This window comes from Gymnoscopelus braueri (genome assembly GCF_963280865.1).
Source record: "Gymnoscopelus braueri genome assembly, chromosome: 14".
NCBI lineage: Eukaryota > Metazoa > Chordata > Actinopteri > Myctophiformes > Myctophidae > Gymnoscopelus > Gymnoscopelus braueri.
Window position 1 is genome coordinate 15,206,760 of NC_137619.1, and position 24,759 is coordinate 15,231,518.

General features: G+C 41.2%; 1 protein-coding gene across 1 annotated transcript; it reads left to right on the forward strand.

Moving 5' to 3' along the window:
- Positions 1 to 292: 292 nt before the first annotated feature.
- On the forward strand, positions 293 to 23,055 carry mcm8 (minichromosome maintenance 8 homologous recombination repair factor; the record flags this gene model as incomplete). Its single annotated transcript, XM_080449599.1, has 22 exons — positions 293 to 327; positions 2,096 to 2,259; positions 2,329 to 2,412; positions 3,053 to 3,118; positions 4,529 to 4,611; positions 5,262 to 5,411; positions 7,397 to 7,494; positions 8,001 to 8,199; positions 9,109 to 9,194; positions 9,755 to 9,900; positions 10,366 to 10,440; positions 12,496 to 12,649; positions 13,647 to 13,677; positions 13,935 to 14,072; positions 14,822 to 14,882; positions 15,245 to 15,325; positions 17,027 to 17,222; positions 17,618 to 17,837; positions 18,257 to 18,466; positions 18,797 to 18,873; positions 20,974 to 21,163; positions 22,392 to 23,055. 22 exons carry the CDS (start codon positions 293 to 295, stop codon positions 22,482 to 22,484), a joined length of 2,637 nt encoding a protein of 878 aa, XP_080305725.1. The 3' UTR covers positions 22,485 to 23,055.
- Between the last annotated feature and the right edge of the window lie 1,704 nt (positions 23,056 to 24,759).

Consider the following 24,759-nt stretch of genomic DNA (forward strand, 5'->3'; position numbering starts at 1 on the left):
TACTTTCTAGAACATCTTGAAATAAAATGTGGAATATTTTGAAGATTTTTCAAACATTTTAATAACACAAATCTGGTATGGGGGTCCCTGGGTCGGTGGACAAATACATATTAATGTGGGGGTCCTTGAAATGATAATGTTTTAGAACCACTGGTTTAAACAACATTAGGAAACAAGACCAAATAAGCAACTACACTTCAGAAACAAACCCAAAAACGCAACCCGGCGCGCAGCAATATTTACAAGCAACTTTACCGAAAAATAAGCCCAAAGTCGCTTATAATAAGCAGACATGGCAACGCTGGTTGGAACTTGGAACCACTCGAGGTTAGAGGAAGTGTTGTTGAGTTTGGAATGGAACGCAGCCGGGCATCGTGCTTTGCGTAACCAATAGGACGCAGCAACGTCATATCGCTGCGACCAATAGGACGCAAGTAAGTCATATCCCTGCGTAACCAATAGGACGCAGCAACGTCACATGCATGCGACGTTGGAGGGAAGTTTGTTTACAATCACAATAAGTCAAATCCCGCAAATGAGTTTATCAACGTGTTTGTTGTTTGTGTTCATTAAATGACTAAAGGTATGAACACACACACGCGCACGCGTGCGTGCGCGCACACACACACACACACACACACACACACACACACACACACACACACACACACACACACACACACACACACACACACACTCTTTTGTATATATATATATATATTTATTTTTTTCTCTCTTCATACCAGTAACCTGAAAGCTGATTGTATGACATTCTGTATAGTAGTGTGTATATCTGTCTGCCTCTTATATGACATCATGATTTGTGTGCATGGGGTTCTCATCTTAAACAAGCTTAGTGCTTAATGAGAGTTCCAGTTTAGTAGACCTTGTATTGTGAATTTGTACTTCCATGTACTGTTATGTACTGTCATGTACTATTCTCATGTCTTACTAAATAAACTACATCAATCAATCAATCACACACACACACACACACACACACACACACACACACACACACACACACACACACACACACACAGTACACAAAGTGAGTGATATTTACTCAGTTTGAGTTGATACTGTGTGCTGTTATTTACCTTACTGTCTGTGGCATGCTGAAATCTGGCAGCTTTCCCTATTATACATGCACATAGCAAGTTTTAATTAGTTATAAGAAAGTAATAAGAATGGTGTCTTCCACAAAGGGGCTTTGATAAGAGTTAAGAGTACAAGTAATGGATATCCAGCTCTTCAAAGAAGTCTCCATTACTAAGGATAGTATTTAGATTACCTGTTGTTTTAGATAGATGATCGATTTGATGTTTGCCTGGTATTCTAGTTTCTTTGAAGCACATTTTCTTTTTACATGATCATTACCCTGTCATTTGTTGACCAGGGTTCATGCTATATTTACTCTGGATAAGAGCGTCTGATAACTGCCTAAATAGTTGTACTGGTATTACTATTATTACCACTTACTTCACTGCCAGAACTTAATTTTTTTTGCGTTTGCCCACTGCCAGAGATTTTTCATTGAAAAAAAAAAGTACTCAGGAGCCAAGATAAAAAATGTTTAAGTTTTAAGTTAACAAGGAAGTGGATGGGAGTCTAGATCTTCAACAAATCATATCTCCTTGGTCTTTGGGTTAAAAAAGAAATAAATAAATAAGAAAAAAAAAAAAAAAGAAAAAAAAAAATCGTTTTAGTCGTTCTTGGCAGAGGGGGTTAAAGGACAAAAGTCGTTTTAGTCGTTCTAGGCAGGGAATGAGTTAAAACCCAGCTTTCCTATTTTGGATAAGTCATTACAGTTGAACATTTTCTAAAGATTTCAGAACATTTCAAAAAATAAAAGATCTACAAACACAACACTTTGCTATTTTTGAAATAGGCCTTAGTAGGTGGGTTAGGATAATAAGTCGACACTTGACTGAGTGAGGTTTGCCTTCAAACTGTTGTATATCATTCTCCCTCTTTCGTTCATCCTGTCCTTCTTTCCCACTCTCCTCTCGTCCTCCCCCTGTCGTCCCCCATCAGCCCCTTTCTGCATCCTGGACTCTCTGCTTTGATTTCGCCTCCTCTTTTCTCCTCTCAGGGTAAAGATGAGCGGAGAGCAGCCCAGGAGAGGCTCAACGACGTGGAGGGGTTCGAGCGGAGGATGGAGGAATGGGGGCGGAAGAGGAGGGTGGAGGGGAGGATCTGGAGCAGGATGGAGAGGAGGAGGAGGAGGAGGAGGAGGAGGAGGCGGAGGGAGAGGAAGTGAGTGGAGAGGAGGGAGGAGTAGACCGTGGAGAGGAGGAGGAGGAGGTGGTGGTGGAGGAGGAGGAGGAGGAGGGAGAGGAGGTGGTGGAGGAGGAGGTGGTGGAGGAGGAGGGAGAGGAGGTGGTGGCCAATACTTCAACAGTCAGCGAGGTGAGTTCAGCCTTCCCACAGTTGTTGCTAGGGCTGGGCAATGTATCAATATATGATACATTGATATTGTGATTGGACTAGATATCTGGGATTTGGGATATTGTAATATTGTGATATGGCATAAGTGTTGTGTTTATCTAGTGAATTGAAATTAAAATAAATGATATTTCTTTGTTAATGCAAGTGTCGAAAAGCTCTGTATTCCCAGTGTTTGTTCAGTGACAGGCAGAAAGTACATTTTCAGGTCAGGATAACAATTATAACCAATCAGGAGGAACGCCTGAATACATGAATAGACTGAAACACAAACTGATGATCTTTGTGGGGTTCTCTCTCCTTATTGGATGAAATGTGCAACCCACCTGAATAGTTATTTTCTGTTGCTGTATGATCTTGTTAAACACATTAACCCTGGTGTCCCTATTTGGGCATGTCATTAAAGATGAAGTAAAGCATGTCACATCTCTTTCTCACAATGTTTCGTGATCGGCAATTTTCTAATAGCCAATTTATAAAATAGGGCTCAAGGTTCTTTAAGGGCTTTAATTCAGTTCCACTGATGTTCATGGTATCAAGAACATGAAGATTGTCACAAGTACATTGTCTGCCTGGCTCCTTCTCTGTCACCCTCTTCTTCTAGGTGTGTGCCAGTCCACACTAGACAGGCTGTGTCCCTATAAAGGATGGGCCCTCTACTTTACTGAAGGTACTGTCGACCTGTTTGTGTGTGGATGTTGTCTTCTGCATCACTATGGTAGATTAGTTTTAGTTTAGATGCTCTATTGTCCTTGCATATTAAAACACATCAAAACTTAGTTTGGCAGCAATCCACTCCACTTAGCAGCATAAAAGAAATAATACAAAAATAGGAAAATATTTGTTTACAAATGTATATACAAATATGATAAATGATATAATAGTTGGTCAAATAAAATCTAATAAAATGCAGTACTTGCACTTAGTAATTTCCACAAAACCACCACATCGCATTTTCCATAACCAAACTACTAGTAAGATGATTAATGAAAATGCTCTTTCAAGATTAACAGTCTACATAATTGTGTTGAATAATTGAATGCAAAACGATGAATTAATAGATTCTTCACATCATTGATTATAATTTGCAGATAGGTCCGACAGTAACCAGTGATAAAAACATGAAAGAAGGTCAGCACACTGTACTGTAGCTCCCTTAAGTGTAATTTATTGGTACATCCACAAGTGACATGGAGTAAAAAGTGGACACTATTGCATATCGTTGTTGTCAGGCAGAAACCTCTTATCTCCATAACCTTTAGTGTTTTTTTGTAAATTACTACTTGATCATACTACAGCGTCACACAAAAGCATCAAAAGTAGCAGATCTACAAGCGCGAAGCAACGCGTTTTGAGCTTGTCGATTTACTACTTTTGCTGTTTTTGAATTTGAATCCTGAAAAGTAACAGTTTTGGACATGTGAGGTTTCCACCTGACAGAGACTATATGAGCATCTTAATGTGTATTCATATAGTAGGGATGTCATTTGGCATAACTGAATGTGTTGTACACTAGCCCTTCATTGGGCCTGTCACAATTATTACTTAATTTACGCCTGATCGCAATTATTCTGAGCTTATCACAATTATTTCTCATAACCAGAACAATTGTTTCCATTCATCTGTGCGAAAACAGTTGGATAAAATCAACAGAAATGTCATATTTCCATCATTATTTCCACTTCATCCACGCTCTTAACCACTTTCAACTTGGTGTCCCTATTTTTGGGCATTTAGCTTTCACCCCGACACTTTCTCAGCTTCAATATAGGCTATTTTCCGTCACTACTTTTGCTTTTGCGTGACACCGTTGGGGCATTATTTACGAAAAAAGTAAAACATAACAAAGTTGAAATATAGAGTTACAGCAAGGTTCTGTCCAACAGTGAATATATCGGTCTCGACCATTTCAAGGGATATTTCCCACAGGAGAGTTGAACGTAGTTTTGGAAGTGATTTTGTAGATCGGGTCAGAAAACGACCTCTCCAGGGTCAACAGAACCACTGGTTTTGTGGTGTGTGAATAAGTCTTTTGATGGTGGTGATGATGATGTGTGTGATTTGTTTGGTTTCTGTGCAGGCTTCATTGAGAGCGCACCATGTGTGGAGAAGATCAAAGTCTTTGAAAAATATTTCACTTCCAAGATTCACCTTTATGACAAGGTGTGTGTCTCTGTCTGCCTGCCTGCCTGTCTGTCTGTCTGCTAGCCGCCATGAGTCTGTAATTCTGTAAGTCAGCACAATAACTGTGTTGTTAAAATAAGAAAAGAAAAAAGACATTTACGGTATATGAATAGAAAATGAATAAATAACTAATCATGTTCTTGTTAAAGCTGCATTCTGCAAGTTTCATGTCCTACCGCAAATATATACCCGTGTCTCCTGTCATGAGAGACCAAATATTTACTGCTCTTCCAAGATGGAATCCCCAGGGAGACCTTGTGCTTGTGAGCTTCAGGCAGTAGGTGTCCTACCTGACACCAGGGTATAAATGTCTCAATGGAAGAGCAGGGAGACCACCTCCAACTCCTGCAGATGTACTAGTTATATTTTATCAACCCATTAAGACCTGAGGCCGAGTCTACAAATGCCTTCTAAATCAGTAGTTCTCAAACGTTTTCGTGCCAAGGACCCCCTAAATGATATGTATTTGGCCGCGGACCCCCATCTAAAATTGTTTCCTGCTAGGGACCCCCCAGAATGGAAGATTTGTGTTTCACACTTTCAATATTTAAAGACAAAATAGCAGATGTGCTATAGACGTGCTATTTTTGAGAACTACTGTTGTAAACCACTGTTCTAAATGTCGACAGGATGAGATAGAGCGTCAGGGCAGTGTGCTGGTGGATTTCCAGGACCTGATAGGGAACATGTTGGTGTGCGACGCGCTGCCAGAACTGTCCAAACAGCTGAATGAGCAGCCAGACAACATCCTCAACTGTCTGGGACTGGCTGTTAACCAGGTACGCACGCATTGGTAGGATACCCCAGATATTGTTCATGAATACATTTAGTAAAACAGTTACCATTCTTGAAATAGGCTGCCCGTTTGATCTCTATATGGACACTTTCACTTCCAAACTCATACAATATCAGCCTTTGCCTTTGGTATAATGTATTATGGCCTTAGGATGAAACTGTCAACTTATTGGCCCCGATTAACTAAGCGATTTACGACCATATTTTGTACTTACCGGCATTTAAGACAAATCCTACACCTGCAGTCAGATTCATTCATGTTTTTTGGTCCGTGTTTTGAGCGTGAGGTGCGCACGTTCTCAAGTCAACCCCAAGGCTGTCTTACCAGGGCTGAAATGTGCGTATGTCTTTAGAATGCTTTATTCTTCATGCCAAAATCAATTACAACAGTGGCAAACCTCAAATAAAATATGTGTGTGGCCAACTTTTGTCAACACATATATATATATTTTTTTTTAAAACGATGTATTGCTTGTAGCCTATGCATAATATAGACATGATGTAGATTCCACTGCTTTGTATTTATTTTCTAGGCTATCAGTTGCATTTAGAGCTGAATTATTAGGTCCCTCAGCCTGTTTGCCAGTGTCGGCCAAGCGGGCCCTCTCAGCTAAAGTGTCACGTAATAATGAAAATCGGCTATGATGCCATGTCACTGCAGAGGCACAGATGCACCTCCAGTGTCCGCTCCGCGGTATTAATGTATAATACTGTAGGCTAGGCTACTGTATATTTAATTTAATCAATAAGTAATCAAAGCTCTGGTCCATAATCGGATAGCAGCGTTACACTTGTATGCCCTGGATTTATTTTCAACATCATCAGCAATGTTCAGTAGAAAAGGCTTATAAAATATCCTTTCCATGTTATTAGTCTATTATTTGCTGGCGGGGTTAAACCTTGTAAACATTACACATTACGTTCAGCTCCATCGTGCAATAGTGGGACTCGCTTCCAGACAGATCAGAATGATGTTCAAGTTCTCTGTCAGTGTCAAGGCAATGCGGCCGACATCTGTAAGTTTGGACGAGACGTTAAAGTAAACTCCTGCAGCACTGGTGTTGCCAGATTTTGTGAGAGAAATAAGCAACCAGGTCTATGAAAATAAGCCCAAAAGAAGCTAGCCATATGAGAACTGTAAACCTATATATATATATAGGGGCTCCAGCTGGCACAACACATTTTTAGTTGGGGCTTATAGGGATAAATTAGCATACATATTAACTTGGGGTCCATGACATAAAAATATTTGAGAACCACCGGTTAAAATAATTGAACAATTGTGAAGCAAGCCCAAATAATGAACTACACTTTAGAAACAAGCCCAAAAAAAACGCACCCCACAGCTACCAATATTTACAAGCAACTTTACAGAAAAATAAGCCCAAATTCGCTTATAATAAGCGGACATGGCAACACTGTTCAGCAAAGTGACGTTGAAGTTGGATGCTGTTGGATGCAGCCTTCCAGATTAATCAGGTCCTACACCTGGTCATACGCACGTCTCTGGGATATACGAACCCCTTTGTGAATTGCACGTCCGTTTGTGAGTACCAAAAATACGACCTCCTTTACGTTTGGGTGTCTGGGCCACGTTCATAAAATTGTGCTCCATGGACTGCAGTTTGGAGGATGGCAAAAAACAAACAAATATTCTTCTACCTTTCAGTTGTTATAGACAGTTTTTCTATCTGGGGAAGACAAAGTTTCATATCCTTCAGTAGTAAAACTGCACTCATCTTATGTCACTTTACTCATTTAAGTCATCACTATGTTATCTTCTTTTCCCTCTGTGTGTTAATAAGCACATGCATCCATTTTCATCTGGTTAGACCATAATGTAACCTTCTTCTGACCAGTGTTTGGTTTTCAGTCTTCTGACTTGCGCTTCTTGTGCAGATCCAAATAAATGAATTCAAGTGTGTGTGTGTGTGTGTGTGTGTGTGTGTGTGTGTGTGTGTGTGTTCAGGTGTTGACCTCAGACCTTGAGAAACAGGCTGCAGAGCTGCAAGGGGAGGAGTTAACTGAAGCCACGCCCTTCATCAGCATACCTCACATCAGTGCCAGGTGAAACACAAACCTACACATTCGCACAAATTAACATCTTCCTACCTGGCCTCCCTATTTTGACCATGTCATTATATCGTTGTTGTCGGGCAGAAACCTCTTCCATATTCCATATTCTAACTTTTAGTGTTTAGTGTCAAAACGCGCCGCGTTTCGAGCTTGTAGATCTGTTACTTTTGCTGGTTTTGAATTTGAATACTGAAAAGTAACTGTTTTGGACATATGAGGTTTCCACCCGACAGACCATATTTTGTTTTGTTTTTCAAAATATTTCAAATTGTTTTTTGCTTTTTTTGTATCTTATCTTTTTTTTATTTTTACACAAATCTTCTCTTCTGAGGTTCTGTGGCAAAACATTTTCAGATGGGGATCCGTGGCCAAATACATATTATTTTGGCGGTCCTTGACATGAAAACATTTCAGAAGCAATGCTCTATGTCTCTCTCTCTCTCTCTCTCTCTCTCTCTCTCTCTCTCTCTCCCTGTCTGTTCCTCCTGTCTCTCCAGGCTGTATAACTACGAGCCGCTGACCGCCCTGCGGACGCTGCGTGCCAGTGTGTTTGGTCACTTCGTGTGCGTGAGGGGCACGGTGGTCAGAGTGAGCAACATCAGACCTCTGTGTGCTCGCCTGGCCTTCAGGTGTCAGGGGTGCTCACACACACAGGCTGTGACACTCCCACATGGCAGATACACGCTGCCCACCAAGGTAAGGTACACACACACACACACACACACACACACACACACACACACACACACACACACACACACACACACACACACACACACACACACACACACACACACACACACACACACACACAAACACACACACATGTGTACACTCACACACACGCACGCCATGATTTAATACACTGTTTCCCAAACAGTGGCTTGTGACCCATGTTTCGGTTGCGGTTTTATGGGTCACGAGTAAATATCCCCTTTTTTGTGTCTTCCATAAAAACACATAAAAAATGTCATAAATAATTCCACTGATTTAATACATGCTTTGAAGTTGATAGAGTATTTAATACATGTAGTTATTGTTGGAAGAAGTACTCAGGCGTTTAAAATAAGTAAAGGTAGCAATACCACAATTTAAAAAAATACTTTAATAATCCTGTATTCAATTGTGTACTTGAGTAATAGTAAAAAAAAGTATTGGAATCAAAATATACTTACTTACAATACCAATAAAAGTATTCGCATTTTTCGCAATATGTTAAACTTCTTTGGGGGGAAGTGGTAGATCTAAAAGCGTATGGTAACATCGAGCTTGTGGCGAATGTATGTGGCGAATGTATGTTTTTGTATTACTAATCTAAATCTGCAAAGTAACTAGTAACCAAAGCTGTCAAGTCATTGTAGTGGTGTAAAAAGTTGCAATATTTGACTTTGAGATGTAGTTTTTGGTAGAAGTATAAAGTAAAAAAAAGAAACTAAGTATGATTTTTTTTTTTTAAAGTACCTCAGAATTGTACTGAAGTACTATACTCGAGTAAATGTACTTAGTTAACTTACTCTATTGCATGCAGTTGATAGAGGATTGAATGCATGCTGTGTAGTATTCACTATTTTCTGTTTGTGTGTATGTGTGTGCGTGTGCTCTTAGTGTCTCGGGCATGAGTGTCGTAGCCGTTCCTTCATTCCCAATAGAAGTTCCCCTCTCACACACACTGTCGACTGGCAGACCATCAAGTAGGTCCACACACACACACACACACACACACACACACACACACACACACACACACACATGGATTAAAGTTCTCAGTCGCTACCACTGATTTCAGTCATTTGGATTCCATATAGTCAGCATGACTTCTATGGAATCATTTCACTCACCGAAAATAGGCCGTCTACAACGCATAAGCTTAGATAGCCTATTTTCGGTAATTAGTTATTTTAAGATTAAAGAAGAAGTGTTCAAACTAGCAAGAATACATATCCAATCTTCCTGAAAATCCTAATGATCTCGGATATTTCATAAAAGCAAAGGTTAAAGCATCAATCTGTAATTTCTTCTGTATGGCTACCAAAACATAATCATTATTTTACATATTTTGCTTGTTTATGAAACACTGCACACGACTCGCAGATTAGGACTTTCAGTCGTGAGATTGTATTTTGTTTTAGTCCATGCACACACACACACACACACACACACACACACACACACACAGGTTCATACTATATGTCTCTCCGTTTACCAGTTATGTATTTCAGTGTCCATGAGTCTACCTTCCATGCCGACACAGGGTGCAGGAGCTGATTGGTGGAGAGCGGAGGGAGGCTGGACGAATCCCGCGCACCGTAGAGTGTCACCTGACCTCCGACCTGTGTGACAGCTGCGTCCCCGGTGACACGGTGACGGTGACGGGGATAGTCAGAGTCACCAACGACGGTACATACTTTGTCACCTCTTCAGACTCCTCCTCACCCCCTAGCACAGTGATTCTTAAACTGTGGGTCGGGATCTCTAGGGGGGTCCCCAATTTTTTTTTGGGGGGTCCCCGGATGATTAGCTTAATGTGTAACATTGTTTTCTCACTCAACAGTAAACAAACCAACATACAGTGTAAGTGTATACAGGGTAATTTAAGGACTTTTAAGACCTTTCTAATACCTCTAAAATGAAAAATAAATGTATATTAAAGACCATTTGTACGTCAAAAGTAAACAACAAAATATACTATTAAAAAATCTAACATTGGCCAAATTCTCAAATATCACCAAATATCGCATTGCGAGGCGTTGTGATGGGGTTGTGATGGGGGTCCGTGGCTAAATTTACATGAATTTTGGTGTCCTTGACATGAAAAGGTTTAAGAAGCACTGATTTAACACATGCTGTGTGCTGTGTGGGCAGGCAGCTCCAAGGGAAAGAAGGACCAGTGTATGTTCCTCCTCTACATTGAAGCCAACTCAGTCAGCAACAGTAAAGGTTTGTGTTCCTTTCCTCTCATCCTCTCCTCTCCTCTCCTCTCCTCTCCTCTTCTCGTCACCTGTCTGTCAATAAATCCTCAGCTTTCAATATTTTTAGACCTTTTATGGTTGCTTGGAATTTCTTATGAAGTTGGACATTAAAGGGAAACTGCACCCGCTCAAACCACTGTCAGCACGGAGGTACACTCTGCAGATTCTACTGGAGAAATGCACACAACACATAGGGAAAGTTGTCCCAGACTGGACCAGAATCTGTTCTATTTGTCACATTACAGGTTTACATGTGTAAGTAAAGCAGTGGGTGAAATTATTAGAGAGCAAAGTGAAAGAGATAAGAAAACAGGTTAAATAGAAAAATAAAGATATACTTATATACAGATAGTGTATGTGAAAGCAGGCATTGTATTAAGAACATTGCCATCATATGCAGGTGCGTTCATAACGTGATGCAGCAGGCACAGTGGCCCTCATTTATCAACGGAGCGTATAAACCGCCGTATATTTTTCCATATATTCGGCCGTACACCAACGTCGAAGTCACATTTATCAACGGATCCTATACAGCCGATCCTAGCGTACATTGGGTCGGAGCCTTGATAAATGTCACGGCTGAAACCGAGCGTCATTTAAATAACACGCCCTTAAATATTCTGGAAACACCCCGATTTTACGACATGAAGAACCGAAAAGAAAGAGTTTCGCCGGCTCGCCTCACCTCGCTGCCTGTCAAGTCACACACACGCACACGCCTCTCTCTCGCTCTCTCTCTCACAGACACACACACGCCCAACTGTGTCTTTCATGTAATCCGTAGAGGTACAATCTTTGTCACGTAGGCTTGTAGCCTACATGAATGACATATTATGATACCAATCACATCGCCATGAATGGAATACATTTGCATATTCATTTATTTACCCCATACCGAGCAGTGCGCGTTCAAGTTACACTAAAATAAAGCAGTCAGACTCGGGCAGGCTGCAGTGATTCCGTGCCGCCACGTTAATAAGAGATTGGTTTATATCCTTAACCCAGCCAGGTTGTAGTCTTCATAACTCTCTATGACATAACTCCATACCATAGGACAAGCTACTGTAAGTTTGTACACCTCGCTGTCCATGAAAAGATGTTCGGGAGTCCCGAAAATGCGCTCGCAGAAGCGCTCGTATATTTTGAAAATAGCAGATCTACAAGCGCGTCATGATGCGACCCGTTGTGAGCTTGCAGATCTGCTATTTTAAAATAGCCAATGCAGCCAGATCTGCAAGCTTAACCGAATGACTGTTAAAGCAGTTTGTTTAAATTACTTTATAAAATGTTATATCTTCACAGGGATTATTTATTAGTGTAGATATACATTTAGGAGTGGATTATGTGTCCAGATGACAATGCTGCTCCGCAGGTCTAGAATGGAATAAACGGGCGCAGCCAAAGTCAACAACTGCTCTCTACCAGACGTGAGATCTCAGCGTACGGTAGGATGAAGCCAACCTCAGGATGTATTGATAAATGCAGAAAGTTGCGGTGATCTCGCCGTACGCCCATTATTTGGTCTGCACCACGCTGATAAATGAGGGCCAGTGTTTCTTAAAGTGCTGTTTCAAAGTTGTGCAGCATGGAATGGCAAACAAGATCTGACAGTCATTACAGGATGCCGCATTATGATTATTTTCGCAATGTCTTTAGTTACATGTACCGGTAGTTAATTTATCAGCTGAAGCTCTATAATTAAGCATTCTGAAAATGTGTCTAGGCTGGCCTTTTACGAAGGCCAGCCAATGAGGAGAAAGTGATGAGATAGTGTGGACTAGAGAGAAAGTGAGGACTAGTTGCAGTGTCTGTTCATTGACAGGTCATGCTTTGTTCAACAGTCTGATATGTTTATATACAGTATGTCTATGTATGATCGCCTCATATCAGAACAATTGATTTATGTTCAAACTTGGCAAAGTTTGCATTTAATTGTGTTCTAAACTATTATTTCAGTATTGAGTATTGTGTGCTTGGTTTAATATCCCCGTGTCAAAAGCATCCTCGTTTTTTTAATCTCTAGGTCCACGGTCGGCTGCAGGAGGAAAAGGGGAGTCGTGTGAAAGTGCTTCGGGGTCGTTTGGAGGTCATTCCGGAGGGGAGGAGTTTAGTTTGAAGGAGCTGTACGCCATCCAGGAAATCCAGTCCCAGCCTGACCTGCTGAGGCTTGTAGTACAGTAAGACATGTGTTACTACTGTATAGAACCATAATATTGTTGCTGTCGGGCAGAAACAGTGGTGTGCTCTACCGCGTATACGTTGTATACTGTTCAAGAAAATATTAAACAAATTGTATACCGTCCATTAACCGCCCGAGGAAGCGTTTCTGATATGCGGGAGGAGGGGCATGGCGCAGCAATAATGTAGACTTCAGTTCAAACAGCCATTATATATTATATAATGTGATAATGTGGCGTCCGAGGTGATGTGTGACTATTGTCTTGAGGTGATAACGACCACTGACCATTGGAGTTTCGAAGTAATTCATAAGGAGAATTCCGGACATTTTAAGTGTTGTCTTTGATGTGTCGTTACTCACCTACCGACGTAAAAAGTGGCATTGTTTTTTCCAGAGATTCCCCTGTCGTCATTTTTTCAACCCCCTCCGTTGTCATAATGGGAGCGCGTGGCTTAGGGAAATTCGTCTATTATAACCGATGCAAAGTTATTTCTTTCTCTACCTGGCAACACCAAGTTGCCAGGTTCTGGAGAGAAACAAGCAACCAGTGTTAAATCGTTCGGCAGTAGCGCTAGCCTCTCAGGAACTTTCAGCGCATGTTTGACTATCATGAGACTCTACAATGAGTAGTAGTAGAGAAAAAAATAAATTTGCATCGGTTATAATAGACGAATTTCCCTAAGCCACGCGCTCCCATTATGACAACGGAGGGGGTTGAAAAAATTACGACAGGGGAATCTCTGAAAAAAACAATGCCACTTTTTACGTCGGTAGGTGAGTAACGACACATCAAAGACAACACTTAAAATGTCCGGAATTCTCCTTTAACACTAGAGCGGTTATTTCATTCGGTGACCACGCATGTGCACGTGCCATGCGTGTGGGAATAATTATGGTATACCCTCTGAAAAAACCTAGAACACACCACTGGGCAGAAACCTCCTATCTCCATATTCTAACTTCTAAATTCTTTCTTTCTTCTTTTTCTGTTTCAGCTCTCTGTGCCCTGCAATCTATGGACATCTGGTAAATTGGATTAAACGTATTACTACGATTGAGATTAAGATTCTAAATCTTAAGAGTTTTCTGTAAAACTTACGTTGCTATATAAATTATATATAGCTAAAATCGAAAATGACACAGATGCTTTCCCGATTTGAATGGGTTAAAGCCTAAACCTGGTGTGTGTGTGTGTGTGTGTGTGTGTGTGTGTGTGTGTGTGTGTGTGTGTGTGTGTGTGTGTGTGTGTGTGTGTGTGTGTGTGTGTGTGTTTGTGTTTGTAGCTAGTGAAAGCTGGCCTAGCGTTAGCCTTGTTTGGAGGCAGACAGAAGCAGATGGAGAGGAGTGGCATCTCCGTCAGAGCAGACCCACACATCCTGGTGGTGGGAGACCCAGGACTGGGAAAGAGTCAGATGTTACAGGTAACACACTGAGTACACATTCAACATGCACACTACACACACGCTGCTCTTTAGCACCCGAGTGACCATTTTCATTCTCTACTCGTATGGATCCGGAGATCACGTCATCCGAAGATTTCCGCATCCGTCCACTTCCTGTTTAGCGTTTTCCTGAAAACAGCTGTATCTTGAGTTGACTTTTTTTTGCCCTGCATTTCGCGAGACATGTTATTTTCAAGGCAAGGGGCGGTCGCAGTTAGATTGTTTTTTCTCTGGGCGACGCACACTGATACCGTTTGTGTTTACAAACGGTCGGTCAGACGAGCAATCTTAATGGATATACATTTTCTGTGACCAGTTGAAAAGGTAAGAAAAGCGTGCATTTTTGGTGAGCTGGCAGTGAATGAGTTAACTCTTTAACTGCCAGAGTATATACATTAATAAACTCACCCACTGCCAACGATTTTTATAACCTTTACAAGTAGTCACAGAATATTTATCTCCAGTATGATCGCTCCCCTGATGGTTGCTAATCAAGGAGGGTTTCACGAGTGGAGGAAGTTGATTGTTGGGCATACTGTATTGACTGTACTTGGTATCATATTGACGTGTGTGTGTGTGTGTGTGTGTGTGTGTGTGTGTGTGTGTGTGTACACACGTGTGTGTGTGTGTGTGTGTGTGTGTGTGTGTGTGTGTGTGTGTGTGTACACGTGTGTGTGTGTGTGTGTGTGTGTGTACACGTGTGTGTGTGTGTGTGCGTGCGTGCGTAGGCAGTATGTAATGTGGCTCCCAGAGGAATCTATGTGTGTGGAAACAGCACCACCACATCAGGTAAATGCAGTTATGTTGTAATAATATTTCTGTTGGGTCTAAGAGCGTCTGCTTTGTAAAATGTAAATTACAATAATCATAAGAGTCTGTCTGTCTTTTATATATATTATTATATGTATTTTATATATATATATTATCTGATATTATGTTATTTATTTATATGAATGTGACATTAACATGACCTGAAGTAAATTGAGTTTTTAGTCGTGTGTGTGTGTGTGTGTGTGTGTGTGTGTGTGTGTGTGTGTGTGTGTGTGTGTGTGTGTGTGTGTGTGTGTGTGTGTGTGTGTGTGTGTGTGTGTGTGTGTGTGTGTGTGTGTGTGTGTGTGTGTGTGTGTGTGTGTGTGTGTGTGTGTGTGTAGGACTTACTGTGAGTTTATCCAGAGATCCAGGGTCGGGGGATTATGCTTTGGAGGCTGGAGCCTTAGTACTGGCTGACCAAGGTAGGAACAATGGACACTGCGAGTGTGTGTGCTTGTAGCCCCTTTTTATACAGATATCCCGCAACATTGCAGCAAAAAAGATCCATCATTATGCTGGATTGCTTTTCTTTTTCTTTTTTTATACAGAACCAGACAAAGCCGGCACAATGCTGCCCCTGTGTGGGCATTTACATACAGTACATAGCAGGTCAGCATTCTGGAATCGGAGGCGTGACCAGTGTCTAGTGTTCGGACCCTCTCTTTTCTCTGTGATTCGCCCAGGTGGACAGGGTTTTGAGGTTAGGTTTAGGCATAGTTTCTGTGAGGTTAAGGTTAGGGTTAAAGGGACATTTCACTTTCAAACATGTTTGGGGTCATGTTAATGTCTACTCGCACCCCAGACAGTTTTTAAGTTGCTTGATTCAGAATTAAGATATTTGATATTCATTTTATCAGACATGCCCCCCTTCCTATACAAACCCATTGTAACTTCAAACTCCATTTTAACCATGATAGATTAATCGAAAACTGATATTGTCCTCATACTTGTTCTGATACTTGTTCTTCTAATGTGTGAGGGGGCCGTGCTTTTTCAATTACCTTTTCCATTAGTTTTTTGAAAAAAAAAAAAGTGTAATCAGAACTAAGGATGGACGTGTTTTCGATGAATCTACAGTATCATGGTTAAAATAGAGTTTGAAGTTTCTATGGGTTTGTATAGGAAGGGGGCGTGTCCGATAAAATGAGTATCAAATATCTAAATACTGAATCAAGCAACTTAAAAACAGTCTAGGGTGCCCACAAAGGCCTCAGTAGACATTAAAATGACCCCAAACATGTTTGAAAGTGAAATGTCCCTTTTAAGGTTAGGGTTAGGCATAGTGTTTGTGAGGTTAGGGTTAAAGGTTTAATGACATTCACTTTTACACCACATTCAAAGTCTTTGTCCTGGTCCTTCAAAAGTGTACAAAAAGTTTTAAGTGAAAATTCCATTCCAGTGATCAATGGCAGGTGTTTTTCTCTCACATTTCTAAAGCCTTTTCAACTGCAATGAAAAAATAAATCTTTGCCTGCGGGTGTCGCTGGTGAGGGATTTTGCCTGTCAATCATCGCCTCTGCTCCGCCCCCCCCAAAGGAAAGGATAGGGGAGGGGAGGGGCGAGGAGGAGAGTGGGCGGGATTATTCGACAGTGACCTCACTGTCGAAGGGCCAAGCTCAGATTACTTTTCAGCCTAATTATTCAGAAAACCCCAGACCACAGAAAATCCACTGAATGTTTTAAGTTCAGGTTTTTTGGGTGTAATTGAGGTCATAAAACCCCAAATAAAACATTGAAAATAAAAAAAGTGAAAATGAATGTCATGATACCTTTAAGCATAGTTCCTGTGAGGTTAGGGTTAAGGTTCGTCATCCGTGTCATTTAAGATTTGAGTGTTTGCTATTCAAAAATAGCAGATCTAATCTGCTATTTTTTACATTTTTGAAAAATCTGAAAGTGTTCTTGAAATCTTGCAATCTTGCTTCTGGGGGTCCCTTGCACAAAACATTTTAAGATCTGCGGCCAAATATATATCATTTTGGGGGTCCTTGCCTCAGGTCTTAATGGGTTAAGGATAACCCATATTACTGTAAAGACACCAGAACATTATGTGACACGTCACATATTAAATATTCTTGATCTGTATTCCGCCCCCCCCACCACTCTCTCTCTGGTGTATGCAGGTCTGTGCTGTATTGATGAGTTCGATAAGTTGGGGCAGCAAAAGCAGGCTCTGTTAGAAGCTATGGAGCAGCAGTCGGTGAGTCTGGCTAAGGCTGGAATCGTCTCGTCTCTGCCCGCCAGGACCTCGGTGATAGCTGCCGCCAACCCCACCGGAGGACACTACAACAGAGCCAAGACCGTCTCGGAAAATCTAAAGTAAGTTAGTTAAGTCTGTCAAAACCCCACTCTGTGACAGGCTGAGACCCTCGCAGGGAGTGTTAGCTTTGGTTCACCTGGTTATACCTATTCCATCCACCACGGCTTGCCAACTCGGCTGCTCAGCGGAGGCAGACACTCACCTGACAAGGTAGGGACGCCGACAGCGAGGCCTTGAGGCTTGTGAGGTGTGCCAGAGGGAGCGTGCCTCACAAGCCCTAAGGCCTCGCCTACCTTGTTTTCAAATGAATTAAAAAGTCATGCCTTTTGTTGTAGAGCCTTTGTTGTAAAAACAACAGTTCAAATATGATTACTTTGGGGGGTCAAGGCCTGAAAAGTTTGGGAACCCTTGCTCTACGCTGGTGTTGCATCTTCTTCTATTCACTATTCTCTAGAATGGGCTCGGCTCTGCTCTCCCGTTTCGACATCGTCTTCCTCCTATTGGACGTCCCGGACGAGTCACATGACCGCCGCCTGTCGGAGCACGTCATGGCGGCCAGGACAGGGAGAGGTGGAGTCTGCAGCAGCGCAGTGGTTACCAGGGCTGACGTCAGCCAATCGGAGACCTCCGTGCTGCTGGAGGCCTCGGACGCCCCCTTGTCTGAACGTCTGCAGGTTCGAACGTCGTAACAGTACACGCCATCGTTTCTTAAAACGCAAAAATAGATGATCTACAAGCTCACAACATGTTGCATCGCGTTGTGTTGTGAGCTCGTAGATTGGCTATTTTTGTAAGTATTCAAAGCTGCAATCCGTAACATTTTTGTACTACTCAGGTTTCTAATTTCTATTTCTAAGACGGAAATGCAGTACATATATTCAACCAGTAGGTGTCTTACCTGACCACTGGATCTAATAATAATAACCGAAAATATTTTCGGTTATTATTTATTTTAAGATGAAATTTGTATTTGAAGTGGTCTAGGTAGCAATAGAATACATGCTCAAACCTCCAGAAAACCCTAATGATCTCGGATATTTCATAAAAGCAACGTTTTAAAAGCCTCAATCTGTGTTTTATTAAACTTTTACAGATATCTGCCGCCGAGGCCGTGGACCCGATTCCCGCGTGCCTGCTACGTAAATACGTCAGCTACGCTCGTCAGTACGTCCATCCGCGTCTCTCCGCGGACGCAGCACAGACACTGCAGGAGTTCTACCTGACTCTCAGGTCCCAGGCCCAGTCTGCAGACGGCACGCCCATTACCACACGACAGCTGGAGTCTCTGATCAGACTGACTGAGGTAACGGTTATGAAACCCTAGCGGTCCTATTCCGGGGCCAACATTCGGCGAATATATATAGCCGATCTGCAAGCTCACACTGCATCGCAAGTTCACATCGCAACGCTCTGTGAGCTTGTAGATAGGCTATTTTACCGCAAAGATACTGTATTTAGTTTTGAGTGAAAACAGGCCTCTATATATGCCCACCTGAAGACCCACAAGGACCAAGATGGAGGACAGTCCTACTCGACTACGAGTGACCGCCGTGATAATGATGGTGATGATGGTGTTTGTGTGTGTGTGTGTGTGTTTGTGTGTATGTGCGCGTGTGTGCGTGCGCACATATAGGCCAGAGCCAGGTTGGAACTGAGAGAAACCGCTTCCAAGAGTGATGCAGAAGATGTGGTGGAGATCATGAAACACAGGTAATAACAGCATGTCACAGAACTAGTGTGTGTATTTTTGTGTGTTCAGTATGAGTTTATTTCCATCCATCCATCTCTCTTATTCTCCTATTCTTTTATGGTTCTATTCATCTAACCATCTTGGTAGAATTGTTTTTCTTTTTTCAAAATTTACTTATATTGTGTTGTATTGTATTGCATTGTATTGACAACTTGCCCAGTGTCTTCATATAATTCCTCACTGATGCTCATTATAAAATAGCACCATTTCTGTCTACTCGCTCTGTGTCTCAGAGGAGGGCTGTGGACAGTTCAGAAACATGCCTACCAGTGACATCATCAATTGGGATTCCAAACTACAGCTTTTCTCTTCGTGGAAAGTTAGCATGCTGAAATAGAAGCCATTGTTCTTGCATTAATACAAATAAAAAAAAAAACACAGGTTTCTGTCCGCAGCCCTCCTGCGACACAGACCTAATAGACAAAAATAGTACAATTTTTAATAAGCATTAGTTAGGAGGAAATATATCGTCGGTGTCCAGGACGAACCAGCTAACTCCATTTTCCAGTTTTTTTTTTCTTTTCATAGATCAATGCTATTGAACACCCTTTACGTCTGTGTAAAAAAATAAAAGCATTTGAACCAATGAAAAGTATTAAAAAGCGCCTCTGACAAAACCTAGCAACTCCATTGGATCCTCAAACTGTCCGTCAATACCACGCAACTCCCTCCCTGTCCTCTGCTGCTGCCTTTTCACAACACAGTAGAGCGCGCTGGCTGCGCAGTCAGAGAGGAGGAGTACCACGTAAACAAACTAAACGGCATGGTTTTTCTCCCCGTAGTCTGTTAAAACTATGCAGTGTACCTGTTTATCAAACTTAGCACTGACGCTAATGTTATGAAAACAAGTAATTATATTTCTAAAATCTATGAAGTGTTTAATGAGGAGAGCAATGTGACAAGAAGAAAGGCATTCATAGCATTTCTGTTGCGCTAGTTCTACTACCTCTTTGCAGAAGTTATTGTAATATTTAAAGTCCAGTTTATTATTGTAGGCCTATATAATAAGTGTCATGAAGCATCAGGACATTAATTCACACGTTGTGATGCATTGTGAGCTTGGAGATCCATTGTTACTGTAGCTTTTGGGAATTTATACCCTTTTGAAACCTCTCCCTCAGCAGCGAGTGGAGCTATTGTTGTTCGGACTCCTAACTCCATTTCAGCTTGATTTCTGCTCGTCTGAAACTACTAACTCCACTTGCGCTGGATTTGGGTAAAGTGTTGATAATATAATGACACATGCAAGTATCTGACAATATATAAAGTCACTATACCAACTTTGATGAGGCAGTATTGCTTTGTTTTAAAAATATAAGGTTTTCTTCATTTCCTGAAAAACGTATATTTAGTTTTTTCGTTTCCTGAACAATGAGAGTTTTGGAGTTAGCAGGTTCGCGCTGGACAGCAGAGATATGATGATACGTTGAAAATGGGTGAAGTGCTCCCTTAATGTACTATTGTCCCAGGCAAATATTTAGTTTTAGGTTCTAGATGTGAAATCTGTTCTTTTTTTATAATCCCACAAGCGTTTATAGAACAGTAAACAGTACAAGAAGTCAGTGAGTTACACCAGTGGTTCTCAACCTGTGGGTCGGGACCCATAATTTTTGGGGGGTCCCCAGATGACACTGAAGTGACAATTTAAGGACCTTTAAGACCTTTTTAAACGTAAAAGAAAAGAAAAAAGACCATTACTGCATCAAAAGTAACCAACAAACTATACTGGTCAAACATTGGCAAAAAACTTTGAAAATAGCCGATCTGTAAGCTCGCACAAGCTTGTAGATCTGCTTTTTCCACAATATGTATCTGTGGAACCGAGTCAAACAAAATGTAATGCCTCAAATTCCAAGTGCTTGTCAGGGTGGGGGGTCCCCGGTTCAAATATAATAATTTTTGGGGGTCACGGCCTGAAAAGGTTGAGAACCACTGAGTTACACACCAAACCAATGTGCTTTTTCTTCATCTTGTAGCTTAGCTGATACATACTCAGATGTTTTTTCTTCATGTTGTAGCTTAGCTGATACCTACTCAGATGTTTTTTCTTCATGTTGTAGCTTAGCTGATACCTACTCAGACGGTTTAGGAGGCCTCGATTTCCAGCGTTCTCAGTTGGGCTCGGGCATGAGTCAGCGGAGTGTTGCGAAACGATTGGTCAACGCACTGCATTCACACGCCCAGAGGACCAATCAGAAGCTGTTTGACTTGCAGCAACTCCGATCAGTGGCCGAGAGACTGAACATACAGGTATCAGTAAAACAGTGAAATTCATTCAGCCACGCACACGCACGCACACACAAACGTACACTCACACACACGTGCGCCCACACACGCATACATCCCAACTGTCATCCCAGTATTGATGTCTGTATATTAATATTATGAGCTTTTAGAAGTCAAGCCAATTATAGTGTGTTGACATGTATTCTTAAGAGTCATTGGGCCGGATTCACTAACGCCCAGATTTTGATCGTACCGGCATTTACGACAATTTGTACATTAGTAGTCTGATTCACTAATGTGTTATTGTTATTTTAGCAGAAGCTCCGCTCTTTCTCAAGTCTGCTCCGAGGACTTACCAGGGATCAAAGCTTGCAACACATATAAAAAAGAAAAAATATGTCAAACAATGTATTGCTTGTAGCCTATATACAGTATGCATAACAACTACTAATATCTACAAGCGACTTCACAGAAAAATAAGCCCAAAGTCGCTTATAATAAGCGGATATATGGAAACACTGTTCAGCATGGTGAAGTTGAAGTTGGATATTTCATTTCATGTTGCCTTTTATGGTGCCAAAAGGGGCGTGGAACAATGCAAATGAACTTCTCGGGAACGCGGTTGAGATTTTACGACCAGCTGGCAGCCGTCCGGATTCATCATGACATACACCTGTGATCTGCACATTTGAGGGATTTACACACCCTTTATTGAATTGCATGTCAGTTTTAGCTTAGAGAAAATACACCCTCCTTTAGTAACTTTATTTACACCTTATTTACGACCAGCTTAGTGAATCAGGGCCATTGAATCTAAAGTAAACAAAACTATTATTGAGAAGACCATGATGGTGTTTCTCCCGATAAAACATTCACAAATACCTTATTTTTTAAATTTATTTACACTATTTTTATTTAAAAATAGTAATTAAAAAGATACACTGCCCCCTCACTCATTAAGAAAATATCAGTCACCAGAACCAGGGCTGTGTTTTCAATGAGGTTAAAATGGAGTTTGAAGTTTCAATGGACTGGAGGGTTGTCGCGTCAAATATCAACTTATTATTAATATTAATATTATTATTATTATTATTAAAATGACCCCAGAAGTGTTTTAAATTGAAATACCCCTTTAACTGAGATAACATTATACAATGGTATGCTCATGTGGGCAGCAGTTACATGCATTTACCAAGAGTTTGAAAGTATTACTCTTGGTTATTGAGTGTTCATGTGGCTGTGTGTTTTTCAGGTGTTGGATTTTGAAGGTCTGGTGTGTTCTCTGAATGAGCAGGGTTTCCTGCTTAAGAGAGGAGCCAAGCTATACCAGCTGCAAACTGTCTGAACACAACAGCACACACACACACACACACACACACACACACACACACACACACACACACACACACACACACACACACACACACACACACACACACACACACACACACACACACACACACACACACACACTCTAAACCAGTGGTTCTCAACCTTTTAGGGTCTATTTGGCTCCTAACTACCAATTGGCTCCTAACTACCAATCACTTTGCAGGGGACCCCATGAAACCCCCCACCCCAAGGACCACTGGGGCTCACCGGACCCCATTTTGAGAACCACTATACTAAACAGCTACTGTACAATAAAGACTTTACACCAAGGCCAGTTGTCTGAATGAAACCGTTTCCTATTGAAGATGAACCACTGACATACAGTATACACATATGCAAGTTGTTCTTCTTTTATGCTGATTATTATTATTATTATCATCTTTTCATTATGACACTATTGTTAGTGGATATGATTTTCTATATGAATGTTCTTAAAGTTGAATATGGACTTGTTTTGTAAAGTATACTAATGCAAAGCTTATGGTTGAAAAAGTGCTTTTGTTTTTTGTATTGTAAGCTGATGTTGCGACAGATGAATAAATGCTTATTGTTTTGTAAAGTATATTCTAACTAAGCTGTGTGATATTCTGTGAAACAATGAAACCGTGTGTGTCTGTGTGTCTTGTCTGTCTGTGTGCCTGCTTCCACCTACAGTACATATTCCTTATTTTTTTGATTGAATACTTTATTTAGAAGTTTGTAGAGAAAAAAGCACATGGAAGTACAGTTCACAATACAAAGTCAACTAAATAGGATTGAAAAAGCCGAAATGGCTTGTTCAAATGGGGTCCTCACGTACTCAATTCATAGAGACATTAAATGACAGACAGATATACACTACTATGCAGAACATCATATAAACATTTTAAAGGTAAGGAGGGGGGGAAAAAGTACAGTAAACAGTTCAAGGGGGGTGGGGGGGCTAGGTTATGACTTTTAGTTTACTCCAGTTTAGAATTGAAGTTTCCTGAAGGTATTTTTTTAGGGCAGTTTTGAAAGTGAGTAGGGTTTTACACTCCTTCACTACTTTTGGTAGGGCGTTCCACATTTTTGTTGCATAGCAGGAGAACGAATTGGGTTGGACGTGATCAGTGGAGCTGCCTCTGGTGTTGTGATTGTGGACTTAATTTACGTTTTTGAAATACATGGTACATGGGTATCTTAATGTTGTGGTGTATCTTGTAGACTAGACCCAAAGAGAATGGATTCAGTTTTACCCAGGTCAGGTGTAATGATAGTTTGTAATCAGCGAGCCAGATGCGGATCGTATCGAGCTCAGAGCTTAGAGCTTTTTCAACCTGCAGCCTGTTCCTGTCCGAGACCATCAGAGCCGAGTCATCCGCGAACAGGAACAGGTTGCAGTCACAAGCTGATGACATGTCGTTTACATATATCAGGAACAGTAAAGGTCCTAGTATACTTCCTTGCGGAACGCCACAGCTCATTGGGAGGGGGGGGACAGGGTTCCGTTCACCTCCACCACCTGTTCCCTCCCCTCCAGATAGGATTGCATCCAGCTCACCGATATACTATCAAAACCAATTGCTTTTAGCTTACCAATCAAAATAGAGTGATTAACGGTGTCAATATCCTTTTGGAGGTCCAGCATGACCATGCCGCAGTATTTTCCCTGGTCCACCTCTTGTTTGATGTGGTCGTTCAAATAGAGAAGGCATGTGTCAGTGGAGTGGGATTTTCTGAAGCCAGATTGGAGTTTGTAAATAAGATTTTTTTCAGCAAGATACTTTTCAACCTGTTCATAAACTATTTTTTCCATGACTTTCGAGATGAAACTAAGAATAGAAATAGGGTGGTAGTTGCCGGGGTCTAATTTGCTTCCTTTTTTGTACAGAGGGGTTACTCTTGCTATTTTGAAATCATGGGGGACCCGTCCCTGTTTGATGGAGAGGTTCATTATATGGGTGAGGACTGGAGGAGTACTCGACCCCAGTACTTGAGTAAGAGTACAGATACTCCTTGGTCAAATTCACTCCACTATAAGTAAAAGTAGCTCAGTCAAAATGTTACTCAAGTAAGAGTAAAAAAGTAATTGTTTTTAAATATACTTAAGTATTCCAAAGTACATGCTTTGAAAAATACTTAAAGTAAAAGTAAAAGTAGAAGTACATTTCTTAATTTTGATATCAATGAATTGCTGTAATGTTTTCACAATGAATTTATAGGACCTTGTAACTCTTGTTTCAGAGAAGTACTGTAACTCTCTGAAA